Source organism: Heteronotia binoei, chromosome 1 (genome assembly GCF_032191835.1).
Source record: "Heteronotia binoei isolate CCM8104 ecotype False Entrance Well chromosome 1, APGP_CSIRO_Hbin_v1, whole genome shotgun sequence".
Classification (NCBI taxonomy): domain Eukaryota; kingdom Metazoa; phylum Chordata; class Lepidosauria; order Squamata; family Gekkonidae; genus Heteronotia; species Heteronotia binoei.
In genome coordinates, this window is record NC_083223.1 from 63,433,824 (window position 1) to 63,450,346 (window position 16,523).

Genomic DNA, 16,523 nt, shown 5'->3' on the forward strand with positions numbered 1-16,523 from the left:
CAGTTATTTAAAAACAGTTATAAAGAACTATTTAAAGTTATTTTTAAAATGCCTCTCGTACACCTCACTGGGGGCAGACTTTCCTTCTTTTCCTTGTTTAGAACTCCTCCCATGTTATGAGAACTCTATCATATGTCCAGCCAATAAGCTAGCTGTCAGCTAAGCTCCTATTATTCCTCCATGCCTGTATCAGTTTTCAGTTACTTTTCCAAATGTGCTCAGTAATAGAATCCTGAGGTTCTATTACTGGTCAGAAATGTGCCCTGAACCCAACTACCTTTCTAGGATCAGCTCTCTCTCCATGGCTAGTTCCGCACACTTCTCTGTGAACACCTATATGGATCTTTTCCCCATGAATTTTACTTAAAATTCCCCTGCTACAGCCCGCCCCCCCCCCAAAAAACCCTTCTGTCTCTGATTCACATACTGCACAGCAAGCATGTATGGGTGTTTGGAATTTTTATCTTATTGTGGATATTCTAATACTTGGTGTTATATGCCTGCCTGATATTATTCTGTGTGCCTTTATTGATGGGGGCATTTTAATATCTTTCTCAAATAAACTACTTCTTCCAATATTCTAGTCTTCAGTGCTCTATGCGAACTTGCTCCTAGGACTTTCATCAAATGATTCTTTATGCTGGATGTTAAAACAGATCCTTCCTACAGCATCTTTGATTTTGTGACCTTAATGGAATTGACAGGTATTCTTTCTTTATCTAATATCTTTGATTCTGAAAATTTAAAGAACACATATTTGTCATAAAATAAAGAACAAACAAGTTCACCAAAAGGGGAAGTGGCTACAACATTGGCACTTCAAATAATTCTATCCAGTCAAACCTTTAAAGCACACTAAAGAACTTGAAACTCAGCTTGACACTGCTGTTTCCTGCCTTCTTCTGCACTATTAATTATTCACACACAAAGCGAGACTACTGGTGTTTTTGATGAGGAAGCACCACTGCAGTAATGTTGGGTATACCTGATTGTACCTATACTGGATTTTAACATTTTTTGGGGGGGGGGAGTCACAACCTCTGCGCAAGAACAGGTAACTGCCTTCCAAATAGAAAATATAATTATCCATTGTTGAATTAAAGTAATTGCGCACTTCAAGGGAGAAAGAAGAAATCAAACATCTCTGATTCCCGAGCAGCAAGACTGGTGATAGTGGGCACTTTCTCACATGCTAAATCATGCCATTTCAGTCTACTTCAGTGTCCCCTTGCAAGTGGAAATTGCCATTTCACACAGTAAAATTTAGTTGCAAAGCACACTGAAAGTGGATTGAAAGTGTGTTATAATACCCACTGTTTATCTGTACAACCCAGACAATTATGGATGTATCTCAGATGAATACCATGGTCATTTTTTGAAAGAAATACAATAACAGCTGTCAACTGATTTAAAAGTTTTAATCAAAGAGGGAGGACAGGTACTAATCGAGCAACTTTTCTAAATAACCAAGGGAGTTCATATACATTACCTTAAGATATATAATCAATGTTTTCCCTTACTAAAAACAGGGAGTTTGAGTGAGATTCAACAACTCATCATGCTTGAAGAGACAGATCCTCTATGGTCTTACCAGGAGAGACACATTTTAACTACTTAACAAAACCGGAGGGGGGATGCACTGCATAGACATTTTTTAAATAAATCACTATTGCACCTGATTGATTTTGGCTTCTATATTTCACTGTTTCCTTGGGTATTTCCCTGGGTATTTCATACCCAGTCATGGCTGAGAGAACATTAGAATTGGGCTTTATTTGCTTATTGCAAATAAATACCCACTTATAATACCCACTGGGGCTTTATTTGCTTATTACACTGACCAATGTATTTAACGAAAGAGCTACATAATAAATCTACATATTACAAAGAAAAAAATGCAGGAAGAGGACATCCATGAAGGAAATAAATTGTCTAAGAACATAAGAGAAGTGATGTTGGATCAGGCCAGTGGCCCATCCAGTCCAACACTCTGTGTCACACAGTGGCCAAAAAAACCAAGTGCCATCAAGAGGTCCACCAGTGGGGCTAGAAGCCCTGCCACCATACCCCCCCAAGCACAAGAATACAGAGCATCACTGCCCCAGACAGAGAGTTCCAACCATAAGCTGTGGCTAATAGTCACTGATGGACCTCTACTCCATATGCTTATCCATTCCCCTTGAACTGGCTATGCTTGTAGCCGCTGTCACCTCCTGTAGCAGTGAATTCCACATGTTAATCACCCTTTGGGAGAAGTACTTCCTTTTATCCATTCTAACCCAACTGCTCAGCAATTTCATTGAATGCCCACGAGTTCTTGTATTGTGAGAAAGGGAGAAAAGTACTTCTTTCTCTACCTTCTCTATCCCATGCATAATCTTTTAAACCTCTATCATGTCACCCCACAGTCGACGTTTCTCCAACCTAAAGAGCCCCAAACGTTTTAACCTTTCTTCATAGGGAAAGTGTTCCAACCCTTTAATCATTCTAGTTGCCCTTTTCTGCACTTTTTCCAATGCTATAATTGTACACAGTACTCCAAATGAGGCTACACCATCGATTTATACAGGGGCATTATGATACTGGCTGATTTGTTTTCAGTTCCCTTCCTAATAATTCCCAGCATGGCATTGGCCTTTTTTATTGCAATTGCACACTGTCTTGACATTTTCAGTGAGTTATCTACCACAACCCCAAGATCTCTCTCTTGGTCAGTCTCTGCCAGTTCACACCCCATCAACTTATATTTATAGCTGGGGTTTTTGGCCCCAATGTGCATTACTTTGCACTTGGCCACGTTGAATTTCATCTGCCACATTGAAGCCCACTCACCCAAATCCCTTTGGAGTGCCTCACAATTCTCTCTCGTTCTCACCACCCTAAACAACTTAGTGTCATCCACAAACTTAGCCACTTCACTGCTTACTCCCCACTCCAAATCATTAATGAACAAGTTAAAGATAATGGGTCCCAGTACTGAGCCCTGCAGCACCCCACTGCTTACCATCTTCCACTGCGAAAATTGCCCATTTTTTTTTCTTTCAAATGCATGAGCTCTATAGTCAAATATGTGAAAACTAATAGACTACCAGACATCTTTTACTGCAAGAAGACTGAGGGTCTAAGAGACTACAAAAACACGGGTTCCTAGATATAATAATATGATATTCATAATAATATTATACTCATATTATTATGAGTGACATGATATGGTAAACAAGGCTGTAGTTTAAGCACCAAACACATATATTTGCACAAGAATAGCCAATGGTTGTGAGATTGTGGTATCATGGAACATTCCTACATACATTCTAATTTTTAAAACTATCACCTACACAGGACCTAAGATGATGTGTGATGGAGTGCAGAGAAATAAGGAAATGACACGTTGGGCTGAAAGGGACAGTTTCTTTCATTTTTGTCTTTAATTAATGCTACAATGCTTCCATGTCCCACCATGACAGTGCAGCTGCCCTCAAACTACAGCTTATTAGTGGACTAACAGTGTGCATAAACGAGTCATTGCAGGGGTACAAAATGGGTTCAAATAAATTATTTTTTTAAGTCCATATATTTTCCCAACAGAAATCTGCCAACAGTCTACTAATTAATGGAATTTCTAAGCCAAATGTACTGGGATACAATTTCATTACCTCTCTTATATATACGTAACATTTCATAGCAGCAAAAGGGGGGAGCATTATGTTGGACTGTTTTTGGAAGAGCAAACAAAGAAGCAATTTTTCCTCACTGAATGAGCAGTTTCATACAACTTTATTTCTGTATCAGCTGAGGTAATACATTTTTTCTATTAGAAAGTTTCCGTCTGAAGAACTTTCAAAGGAATCAAGAAATAAATCAGAACCAACCCAATATGAATCCAGATCTCTCTCTCTCTTTGGCAACAGACCATAGCTCAACTATAGCACTATATTTATCGTATATTATAGTATATTTATTGAACAGAAGTTCTTATTTATTGCCAAAGTAATACCCAAGGGACAGCATTTATAGACACACAGTAATGTATACCTCTTAGAATCCATTTTCAAAGCAAACAAAATAATGATTTTGGGAAAATATGTAGTTGCCAATCAAAAATCTTACTTGTCTAGAAAAAAAAAATAACTTAATTGAAACTCTTTTTAAATGTCAGTTTTTAAATCAAGTACTTGTAATTTACAAAATGATACATCATCATGTGATTCCCACCCACAAAACCGGCAACGGATTCTCTACAGCTGACTCTGCTAGTTACAGTATTCAACAGCTGGTCCATAGATATCTTGGCACATTGATAACATTCAAGATGAATGCTGGGAGTGTTCTGTGACTAAGAAAAAACATTTGAATGCAAGTAACTGATTGCATTCTGACTGAATTTGAGTAACTGATAAGCAGAAAAAGTGTATCATTTTTGTTTTATAAAATTAGTTTCTTTCAATGTTATGTAAAAAGTCACTTTCTATGCACAGCATGTATTGTTGTCATTCTTTTCATATTAGATCACCTCCCACAGCAAGTCATCAGGATAACAATCACTGTAATGAAGTCATACCACTGATGGGAAAGCACAACCAGCTTGAGAACACATTACTTTGCAATGAATTGGTCAGTTCTTCCAGACTGCATGATGTATTCAAAAGCTTTCTTTCCCCCCACAGTGACTAGATATTATATTTCACAAGCCTTTAAATGCAGTAGTTGATGGGCCAAGCAGGTCAACCATTAAAAAAGAAAAGAAAAACAAAGAAATAGAATCTGGACTGCATATGTCTGGACTAGATAATCCTTATCCTTTCCAAAACCACAACTGTAAAGATTCTGTTATATTGCATATTTCAAACAGTGCACCTGGTCCACACCTTCCCTAAGGCAATGCAACATCCTTCCAACTTCTAGAGAAATTAAACTACACTAATAAGCCCCAGATCAGCTTCAAGCTTTACATGGCCGCCCAGATACATCAGATAGATTCTGGGAGATTTCATCTGGGGTGAGAGAGAGCCAACAAATCAACATTGTTTTGCCATGTGTTCAGGTGCCCATCTGAATGCACATTCTCACCCACATTGTGACATTATCCTAGTTCTTTTAAACTAAAAAAGGTAAAAGTAGTCCCCTGTGCAAGCACCAGTCGTTTCCGACTCTGGGGTGACATTGCTTTCACATTTTCACGGCAGACTTTTTACGGGGTGGTTTGCTACTGCCTTCCTCAGTCATCCACACTTCCTCAGTCATCCACACCCCAGCAAGCTGGGTACTCATTTTACCAACCTTGGAAGGATGGAAGGCTGAGTCAACCTCGAGCTGACTACCTGAACCCAGCTTCCAGTTATTTTTTACTGTGATGATGTATCTTGTGACAGGAATGGACATTCACATTCAGAGGCACCAGTCATTACTTCCAAGTGGCTACAAGTGAACTGGGGCCAGTAACAGTGTCACCATTTTTGTCACAGTAAACAAATAAAATGCAAAGGGGAGATGCTCATGCCCCAATATGCAACAGTGTCACCATTTTTGTCACAGTAAACAAATAAAATGCAAAGGGGAGATGCTCATGCCCCAATATGCAATGGACATGCACCAGGGAGTCATGACCAGCTGCAGCACCTCAGTATGTATCCCTGATTGCTTAAAGATGTACTTTGTGAGAGCATATTTAATATACCGTAATTATTGTATCTTCAGTAAATGCTTGTTTCAGGAAAAGTTTATTCTCAATTATTTCAATAGGACTATGTCCATGTATCACTATTGCATTCCATCATCACAAGTCCTAAAAAAGGAAACTGGTAAAATAAGAGACACTGAAAACTCTTCAGATCAAGTTACAGTATTTCTGTTACGAATTTAGAGATTCCTGAAATTGATAGACAGGTAAGTTGGAAAGCAACGCTTTTATAACATTCAATTTATAATATAAAGTTACTCAGAGGTCAGTGATAGAGCAATGCAGCACACAGTGCTTTTGATTTTGTAACCTGAACATGACAGTCATGGAGCTGGCCTAGTCTGCATAAAAGTACTCGTAAATTCTCACAATAATATAATTGATGTTCTTCTTTCTACAAGTCTTTTCAAAGAAGCAGAACAGTTTTCATCTAATAGCCACTTAATGCATTTCAGTTGTTGGACTACTGCACATGCTCCATATCTGCAATTACACAATTGGCCACAGACAAAAGGAATCATTAGGCACCCTTTAATGATACCTTTGTAAGTGAAGTAATTTGCCGTAACTGGATAACTCTTTTAAGAGTGACTCTTAATATCAGTATTCAAGATGTTTTTCCAATGATAAACAAGAGGGAAAAAATAAAATGAATCAAAGATACACACACAGACAGATATCATAACCATGCCACTCCCATTAAAACAGTCGATGTAGATCAACTTTGAGCAACTTTACTACTATAAATCCTTTAACAGCATAATCAAGAAATTAAGGCCAAAAATCTGTATCTGCCTGTTTCCTCTTGAGAGCTTCAAACAGTAGGTGAAACCAAACAACAATAAGTCAGTCATAAAGATTCTGCCCAAACTCTACATTTCACAATAAAAATAACATCTTAGTTACTATAGATTTCTTTAACTCTTTAATTGTTATGAATAATTTTACGTCAAGAAGAAAAACTGCTCATTATTGACAGTTGATAATTGATGTGACCTTCCTACCTCTTAATCCACTCACAATAATAATACATCTGGTATTTCTAATATGATAAATAATTGAGCTTTTTATGTAAGATAGAACAGTCTCTGCTAAATTAAGAGAGAGTGGGGGAGAAAGGTTCCACAGTGTGGTCCTAGATAGCTTGAAAGATGCACAGTCATCCCACCAGTAGTTGGAAGAAAAACAGGATGGAGTGTTAAGTATAGATATACTTATTTCTAATAAAATTGTTTAAATATGCATTTCTTGTGTAATAAACCCATTTGTGTAATACATATTTCAAAGGATATTTCATATGGCTTTTTCTCCCTGGAATATGGAATGGAGTTCTGTGCTGGAACACAATAGAGAATATCTTAATCTAGCCAACCCCCAAATAGCACAGTCTAAGAATACATGTCAGTTCCTTTAGCACTTCAGTAAAAAAGATAAAGAAAGGCAAGAAAATTATCCCCAGCTCAAACATCATAAGGCAAGGGAGCGCAGGGTGTTTCTAGACCTTCCCTGTTTCAAGGACCTGATTCTGCCACCTGTTCCATTGTAACCACCAGTAGCTATTTTAAGGCAAAGCTTCAGATCACCAGTAAATCCTTCTCTATGGTTGGCCGGGGGGGGGGGGGGGCGCGCTAAAGCTTCACCGTACCTTTGTATCTCTCCAGCACATCTTCATACGCCTGCAGGTACTCCTGTTCCTCGGTATTAAAGTGAGCGCCGGGAGAGAGATAGCCAGCCATGGTTCAAGTTTTGACACTGTCTGCTCAGTTCGCTCCAAGGCGCCGGGCGGCAAGCTGCCTTCGGGGGCCGGCACAAAAAGGCAGGAGAAAGGGGGCTGCCGGCGCGCAAGCTGTCCGAGGAAACGCCCATGCCCCCTCCCCGAGCGGCGTGGGAGCACGTGTGTGCTGCCAATGGGAAAGGGCTGCCTCCTCCTCAGATGTCAGGAGCAGCAAATCTCGGCTTTCAGAGAGCGGCGACTCCGGGACGTCACAGCTCCCAGCCATGGAGGTGACCTCCGGCGCCTCTCGCTAGCCTGCCCACCCACCGCCTTCTTTGCCCTGGGGGCCCCCCCAGTTCCCTTTCTCGCCGCCACGCAGTCGTTTCAGGCTTGCGGCGTTGGTTTGTTTTCGGCCTCCCTTCGAAGGCAGCGACACAGCAACAGTTCTTTTAAGCAGTGGCGCAAAGCCGGGCGCCCTTTCGTTCAACGCCGCCCGCCCTGTAGGCGCCAAGGGTGACGCTTTTGCCCGAGGGAGCCTCGCCGGAAAGCACTGCGACCTCTGGCCGTATACCTCTGAGCATCCCGCTTGGCGTCGTGCACCGGCTGCTGTGTGGGTCTGCTCAGTCAACCTGCCTCGGGAACTAGTACTTGCTGGTACCAAATTCGTATCGGGGAGTCCTATCTATCAGCGTCTCTCCCCTACACCCAAACTGGTGTGCACGCACCACAACCGTCTTCAGAGTGGTTACCCCCTCGTCACGAGAACAAAACAGAGGTCTTGTGGTACTTTAAAGGCGAGCAAGATTTTACTCCAGAGCTCACTTCCTCAGATGCTTTCTTAGTAGCGCATCACACGGATGCTTTTATACTCACGACATAAGGGCGGGGGGGGGGGGGAGAAGGAGGGATGAGATGTCACAAGAGGCGGTTTTAAAAAGTGTATTGACCGAACGTATGGAGATATTGTGAGCTCTGACTCACAGAAGTTTATGCGGGAATAAACTGCGAGTCTTTAAAGTGATACGGCCAGGGTTTTTATTTTCCTTCCGCAACGGACTAACATACATAGTTATGCCTCTGAGATTACAAAATGCTACAGTTCATTGGAGCAAAACTCTTATCTCCCTTTGGCCGGTTTTGTTTTATGCCCAGATTTCATATTTGGATCTTAAAGAGGAGCACCTTACTAATATCCCCGCACCCGCTCTTTGCCTGCTTTTGCCTAGCCCATACACGAGGCTGTTGCTGGTGGCGGCTCCTTCCCAAGCCCCATCGCGCGTCATTGCAGCAAAGGCGACTGCTGCTTGGCCTCTCCCTACCACCACCCGTTCTCCTTGGTCTGACATGCATCAGTACTGGGAATGGCTCCGGGTTTCCAGGCTGCAGCGCAAAACGATGCCTAGGTCCCCCCACTCCGCGTTTACGCCGTTCCTTCCGCGCAGTATTGGTTGGTGATAACAAAAACAAGAACCTCACTAGACCTGGGCGGAGCTTGATCGCCGCAGGTATCACTGCTGGTCACGCTTTCTATACCAGAAGCTAGTAGAAACAGCAGCGCATGCGCTTACGAGATGCGCTGTCGCTCTCTCCCCGCCTCCATTTTTTTTTTTGCTTCTGACCCTGCTGAGTGGAGTTGGGTCCTTCTGCCCCACCAGCTTCATTTATTGCTGCAAATGGCAGCTGAAGCCTTGTTTGTCAATTTCTCCTGTCGCGTTGCTCAGAGTCAGAACACCTTCAACTGATCTCAAAGCTTCCTGCAGTCAAAAGGAGGAAACGGAGCAAGTACTTCCAACAGGAATGCAGGATCCGCCCTGTACTCCGTCATCTCCCTTTTTCACACACACACCCCACCAAAGCTGGATGCAGACTCTTCATTCTTCCTTGCTACCCATTAACTGTGCAATCCTAAACGCACTTTCCTGGGAGTAAGCCCCACTGAATAGAGCTTAGTAGAATTCAGAGCAGACTTCCTTAGGATGCTCTCTAAATCACCTCAGAGTAAATGCAAATAGTGAAAGAAACTAAATTGTGCATTTTTCTGGGATGGATTATTTCTGCTGATTTCTGGGAGAAGGAAAAGAATGGTTCTGTGTGTGATGATCCCCTTAGTACCAGTTGCAACCAGGCACTTCACCCTCAATACCCTCCCCAATCTCCATCTGAAACAGAACATCATGCAAGAGGAGTCAGGAGGAGAGGGCAGAGTTTTGTATTACCAGCTCCACTCTCTTCCTCCTCATCATCAGTTTTTGTTTGAATCAGGCTAAATTCTAGAAGAGTTTTCACAGCTCATTCCTGGAATATGAAAAATTAACACAAGCACAAGCAAAGTGCCTTTCTTTACATCACCACTAATTACACCAGACTCCCCGTTAAAACTCTCAGCTTATCAAGCAGACCTTCCAAATTTTTGTTTCCACATTGGTTTGAGCCCTGTTGCTTTTGTTTTCCAGAAATGCAACCAGTGAATCTCTCCATCGCACTTTTCTCACTGCATTCTATTAACAATCACTGCAGAGTTGGTTTATAACTTTGTGCTGTGCATTGTGCCTGCTGTGTTACTCCTGACAGCCTCTGAGAATAACACAGACACCACCACTGCAATTTCTTCCAATGATCAAGTTACACTGCCTTCTCAGTTTGCAGCTGAGTTGGCCAAGCAAACACCCTGACCTATTTCAACACCACTGAAGATGAACTTTTCTGATGCCTTATACTGAGAACCCAGCAGGGCCTCTTCTGTATTATTCAGGGGAGGGGGGGAGAGGGGAGGGGGAATATGCTTTTCAGTGGCCAAACAAAGTAGTTCCTGCCAAACAAAGTAGCTGATTTCCAGAGTAGAAATTGCCACTTCATACCCAACCCATATCAAACACAAAACTAGTGGGGAAAGGAGAAAAAGCCATATGAATTCAATAGTTCATCTCCTGTACAGCAAAAATATATCGGATTAAAACAAAAACTACTGCAGCCCAACTTGTATACACAATCACTCAAAAGTAAGTGTCACTGCACTTAATGGAGTTATTCTTCAGTAAATGTACATAGGATGGCATCTTTCAGTACTCAGTCAGTTCAAATCCTGACATTCCAACAAAGTGGCATACTGCATGCATGATATGAAATTAAAGATACTTCTGTTCTGCACTGTAATGCAGCCTCCCATGAAAGTTTAATAAGCGCCCTTGCACATACTGCAGTTATATTTTTTCCCACATGCATTAATCTGTCCAACCGGAAAATACAGTATAATAGCTTAGTCACCACCACTAGAAAAACAAGCATGGAAGACAGATTTTTGTGTGTGTCTTTTTAAGCAAAGTGATTATCGGTTTGTTTTCTTCTCTGTAATGCACAATCCCACAACAATATACCAGTGTGTGTGTGTGTGTGGATTGCTGATGAACTGTTCCCCGTTTGTAACATCCGGTCTTACCAGCTATCCTGAGCACAGCTCTCTCAGCTGGGTCCAGCACAGATCCACCTTGAATCTTCCTCTTGGATCTCTCATGTTTAGGTAGATTCCAGGGCAGGGTATCACCCGGAGCTGGAGACAGTGAACCAGATTTCTGGCTGAAATCATCATCATCAGAAAAATCCGCAGAGGATGACATGGAGCATCTGTAGGAAGCGTTTCCAGAGCTCTAGAGAAGGGCGGGAGGGGAATAAAAACCAAGTGAGACAGGTTGAAAAAAATCCCATTCCCAAAATAAAGCAATACATTCTGTACTTTTTAGATTGCCCTCTAGGAAGATCAATCTGCCACTGATGGATTTCAAAACAATTCAGTGAATAAACAAATGTAAAAAGATCAATGAATAGATTGCTCACCATTGTTGTTTATAGTCAGCTCATATGATTAATTCCTGTACAGACAGCACGCAGGCAGATCTGAAGACAGTGACTTAATGAAAATGCATTTGTAGAAGGATTTGTGTGGGGAAAGAGTGGCCCAGTGTTCTGGCAACCAGCTCACAAATGATCCTTAGGAGTAGCCCAACAATAAAACCAGAAGGGAAGCGAGGGCAGGGGAGGGATTTTTTTTAAAGCTTCCCAGTTACAAATCAATAGCATTTGGCTCCCCCATCAGGCCAAGGGAAAGATGTTCCAGGCTGCTGGTTAAATCATTAATGTGTACCGGGAGCAGGGGGAATCCAACCCCCTTCATCCCACAAATCCAGGATGCTGGGGCTTTGCTTTTGAATTTATATTTCCAAAACCACACCCTGGTAAGTCGGCTTTTTTTTCTGTTTTTCTTTCTCGTATAGTGGCTGAACTCCGTCCTTTCCAGAGATCCAGAGTTGCTTTGCAGGCAGCCAGTTGCCAGACAAAGTGAACTGGCTGAGAGGGAGGAAACGTGGCTTCTCAAGGCAGGGAGAGCACAAAGGGCAGGTTGCGTGAGCTCTCTTGGCCACCGACAGCTTCAGTAAATAAAATGTTTGATCTCAGTTTATAGCCTTTAGAAGGGCTGATACTTTCCAATCGTCACAAAGCAGGTAGCAGCTGCTGCCCACACAGTTAAAAATCAAACACTCAGGAATGTAAACAAGAAGTGATGCAGTGCAGGCACAAAGAACAGGGAGGAGAGTATTGCTGTTCTCCCAAGCACTCTAGAAAAGGAGAAGCTGAAATAATAAGCTGAGGTGTTAGCTGGGATGATCTGAAACAAGGATGGGCTGATAAATGATCATCCCCTGTTTCTTACTTGTCTAGTGGCTACATTCACTGATCAGAGATTGGGGTACAGTTATAGTCACTGTGTTGTGTCATCTCGGTTGCTGTAGCTCAGAGAAGTGCCATGCTCCAGATATACAGTATCTTACCTGTATTCTTTTCCAGCATAATTTACAAGTTAATTTCTCTGAACTGAAACCCATTCTTTCAGCCATTTGAACATATGAAGCTGCCTTATACTGAATCAGACCCTCAGTCCATCAAACTCAGCATTGTCTACTCAGACTCGCAGCGGCTCTCCAGGGTCTCAAGCTGAGGTTTTTCACTCCTACTTGCCTGGACCCTTTTTAGTTGGAGATGCCAGGGATTGAACCTGGGACCTTCTGCTTACCAAGCAGATGCTCTACCACTGAGCCACCGTCCCTCCCATTTCTAGATGTACAAGGACATAGCTAAAAATTGTGGCCCTTCCTATCACATGGAGACTTATATCAAACAGCCTTACATGGCAGCTCACCCCTGCCACCTTTATAACAGGAAGTACTGTTTTCATGTGGCTTGTCCAACAGGCCTGGAGAGCATTAGCCAGTCCTATGAAAGTCCATGCTGGTGTGAAACCTCAACAGCACGAGGAAAAGTCATAGAAAGCAGCAGTACATTTTATGGCTGAGAGTGCAGTGTCATCACAATAAAGGCATGTTGCACTGCAATCCTAAGGATGCTTTCCTGGGAGTAAGCCCCAATGAATAAAAACAGACTTACTTGCAAACAGCCCTGCTAAGAACTACTTAGGGTTTTTAGGATTGCAACCTCCATGTGGCCTCCAAATAATAACAATCGTATGCAGACTGGATCTTTAGGGTGATACATACACCTTTATTGAAAATATATTATTTTGTACTTTTATCAGATCTTTACATTTTTCTTATACTTATCTGCTATTGTTGTTTTTGATGGATGCTTTTAGGATTTTTACAGACTATAAAATGGGATGAGTTCTCAAAAACATGGAACAGTTTTGTCTTCTTTTTCAAACAATAATGCAAACTTAAAATTTTTTACGTTGAATTTCTGTTACTGACAAACTGGTATCTTTTCAGGTTGTTATAGTGATTTTGGAGATATTTGCTAAAATCCAAAACCTCTCCTGCCCACCGACACCCCATGGAATGTTTTAACTTTTTTTCCTAGTTTTGTAAAGATTGAACTTTACTATATGCATGGGTGGGGGAGAATATTGCTAGCAATCTCTCATTATTTCAGTAGTATTTTAAAATAGCTGAATGATCTCAGCAGCTTCCATACTCCAGAACTATATCCTATATTTCCCCCTCCCCTTTTTTAAAGAGGCAAACATGATTTTTCTTGTTTAAAGGATACTGGAGCAACTGCCATCCCCAGTACATATGTGTTTCAACTACATTACTGTTGCAGGATCTGCAAAAATACCACTGTAGCCCTAAAGGAGAAAGACTGTTCAGTTGCTGTGAAAAATGATGGCCCTACATAAATCAATCATTATTTGTAACTGGACAATATAAAGAAGAGATTGCCTTACTCAAGGACTGATACAGTGCTTTATCTATCTAGCATATTTCTATCCCACCCTTCCACCTTGGAGCTCAAAGCAAAAGTCATGGTTCTCCCTTTCTCTGTTTTCTTCTAACAGCAACCTTATGAGTTGGCTTAGACTGAAAAAAAGTGACTGACCCAAGGTTGGAAACGTCGCTTGGAGAAACGTCGACTGCGGGGTGACATGATAGAGGTTTACAAGATAATGCATGGGATGGAGAAAGCAGAGAAAGAAGTACTTTTCTCCCTTTCTCACAATACAAGAACTCGTGGGCATTCGATGAAATTGCTGAGCAGTCGGGTTAAACAGATAAAAGGAAGTACTTCTTCACCCAAAGGGTGATTAACATGTGGAATTCACTGCCACAGGAGGTGGTGGCGGCTACAAGCATAGCCAGCTTCAAGAGGGGGTTAGATAAAAATATGGAGCAGAGGTCCATCAGTGGCTATTAGCCACAGTATGTATATATGTGTGTGTGTGTATATAATTTTTTTGGCCACTGTGTGACACAGAGTGTTGGACTGGATAGGCCACTGGCCTGATCCAACATGGCTTCTCTTATGTTCTTATGTAAGGTTACTCAACAAGCTTCATAGCACAGTGAGGGTTTGAAGCCAGGTCTTCTATATCCTATTTGGACCCTTTAAACATTGTATCGTGCCATCTCTTTCTATATAGTTAGGCAGGCATTCAAAGATAAAAACCAGCACTGTTTCAGTTCTTAAAAAGAGAAAGTGGGGCTCAATTCTTCCTGGAACCTACAATACTTGAATTAAATCCCTTGCCCCTAATCTGGTTGCACTTTTGGAGTGCTGGTTGTACTTAGCTGGTGACACAAATCTACATAAGCTCCATTCTCCAGGACTGAGCACTGGCATTCAAAACAGGTTTAGATTTTGACAAACTTTGGTTCAGGCTCTGGAAACAAATGGCAAAAGGGCTTCTTCCTCATTTGATTTACAGGTCTCCTTTTCTTATGCTGTATAGCAGGAGTGTCAAATGTGCAGCCCGTGGGCATGTTCAGGCCCCCACAGGGTTGCTATCAGGCCCATGAGCAACTGGCTGTCATCTGCTTCCTTCTCCCTCTGTCACCATTTTTGTATTTCTCCCATGCAATGCAGCTGAGCAAAGCACCCTCTGGCTCTTTCCCTCTTCTCCAAGGGAGGAGGAGCCTCAGCCAATGGAGAAGCTTGACTCTATAGCTTTGCTGTGATTGAGAGAGCACAGCACAGCTAGAGCTCTCTCAATCAAAGCTTAATTGCACAGCAGAGCTATAAAGCTAAGTTTCTCCACTGGCTGAGGCTACTCTCCCTCTCCCTCCTCTCTTGGGGAAGAGGGGGGAAGAGGGAAGAAGCAAGACATTGCTTTGCTTGATTGCCTCAATGGCACCTTTAAGACCAACACAGTTTTATTCAAGGTAAGAGCTTTTTGCCTTGCTACACTGATTGGCTGCATTCAGATGGACAATTTGGGCCAACATAACCACCCTACACACACCCAGATTAAAATGGTGCCTTTACACATGCACATCTGGGCCCCTCTATGCACTCACCCTTACCTCACCTCCTGATGTCCCTCTACTGCTTCAAAAAGCCACTGGGTACTTCCCAGTGCCAAATCGCTGGAATGCTTTACTAGTGCATTTTCGGGCTGTCTGAACAGCTGGGGCATGCCATGGAAGTGCCCTGCAAGTGCAGAAGCAGTGTGACCACTCCTCCAGGGCTTGTGCAGCTCTTGCCTCTCTCAGCGGCCAGACGCATGCCATCTGCTTGTGGCAGGGTGCCTCAAACTGTGACAGCTTTTTTTAAAGCCAAGAGGCTGCCGCCATGAGCTGCCAGTCTGAATGCAGACTTTGTGTATGTGTCATTTTGCCAGTGCTCTCCCAGGTGTAACTGGGTTCCTCTCCCCCTTTTCACTGTATTCATGCCCTCGTGATCCAGTCTTTCTCAATAGGAAAGCAACGTTAACTATTTAGATGAAGAATAACAACAAGCCCCGTGGCGCAAAGTGGTAAGGCTGCAGTACTGCAGTTCTAAACTCTGCTCACGACCTGAGTTCAATCCCAGCGAAAGCTGGTTCAGGTAGCCAGCTCAAGGTTGACTCAGCCATCCATCCTTCCAAGGTCGGTAAAATGAATACCCAGCTTGCTGGGAGGAAAGTGTAGATGACTGGGGAAGGCAATAGCAAACCATCCTGTAACAAGTCTTCCATGAAAACGTTGTGAAAGCAATGTCACCCCAGAGTCGGAAACGACTGGTGCTTGCACAGGGGACCAGTGAACTGGATTAGGGTGTGTATCCAGCACGTTTCCTTTGTAGAATGGGAGTTTTGAACCTAGGATTCCCAGATAGTAGGCTGATACTGACCTTTATACATTGCTATCTCTCTGTTTTTGCACTGCCTCATAGGAGTTGCAGTTATATTTCTGGGGAAGACTCTAGTTTTGTAGATAAACACATCGCACTCAGTCTATGCCTTCACATGTTCTTGACCAGCACAAAAAGCAACTTATACACAAAAAAGCTTACAATGCTCAGCTCAGCCATTTCATATTTTCCCTTGGGTACTAGGGCACAGAGCATTGACCATGAGATTTCTGTAATGAATGGAAATAAATTAAAAGTAGGTTTGCAACTTCCAGATACACACCTGAGCAGCATACTCAAGACTGCTACGGCACAGACATTGTCTCCAGATTTTGATGTAATAATTCAAAGCAAGAGGTGTCAGTTATCAGAGACTGTTAAATAAACAAAATTTTGCAAAAATGCTAATGTTAGAGCATTTTAAGTAAAAAAATCTTTATTTGTGTTGTATCTGCCCTATAAAGTTTATATCTCTACTACCTGGCATTACATTTTATGGCACATATGGCTCAGCCTGAC

At 42.3% G+C, this 16,523-nt stretch overlaps 1 protein-coding gene across 22 annotated transcripts in view; it reads right to left on the reverse strand.

The window, feature by feature from the left end:
• The window catches only part of DST (dystonin), a 489,979-nt gene that overhangs the window by 403,082 nt on the left and 70,374 nt on the right, over positions 1–16,523 (reverse strand). For 15 of the 22 annotated variants that reach the window (XM_060235329.1, XM_060235262.1, XM_060235226.1 and 12 more), the window contains exon 4: positions 10,828–11,035. In XM_060235329.1, coding sequence (XP_060091312.1) covers positions 10,828–11,035 — 208 coding nt within the window. Of the gene's footprint in view, positions 1–7,322; positions 7,469–10,827; positions 11,036–11,222; positions 11,380–16,523 lie in introns of those variants that run through there. The other 7 variants (XM_060235351.1, XM_060235343.1, XM_060235336.1 and 4 more) reach the window with 3 other exon arrangements.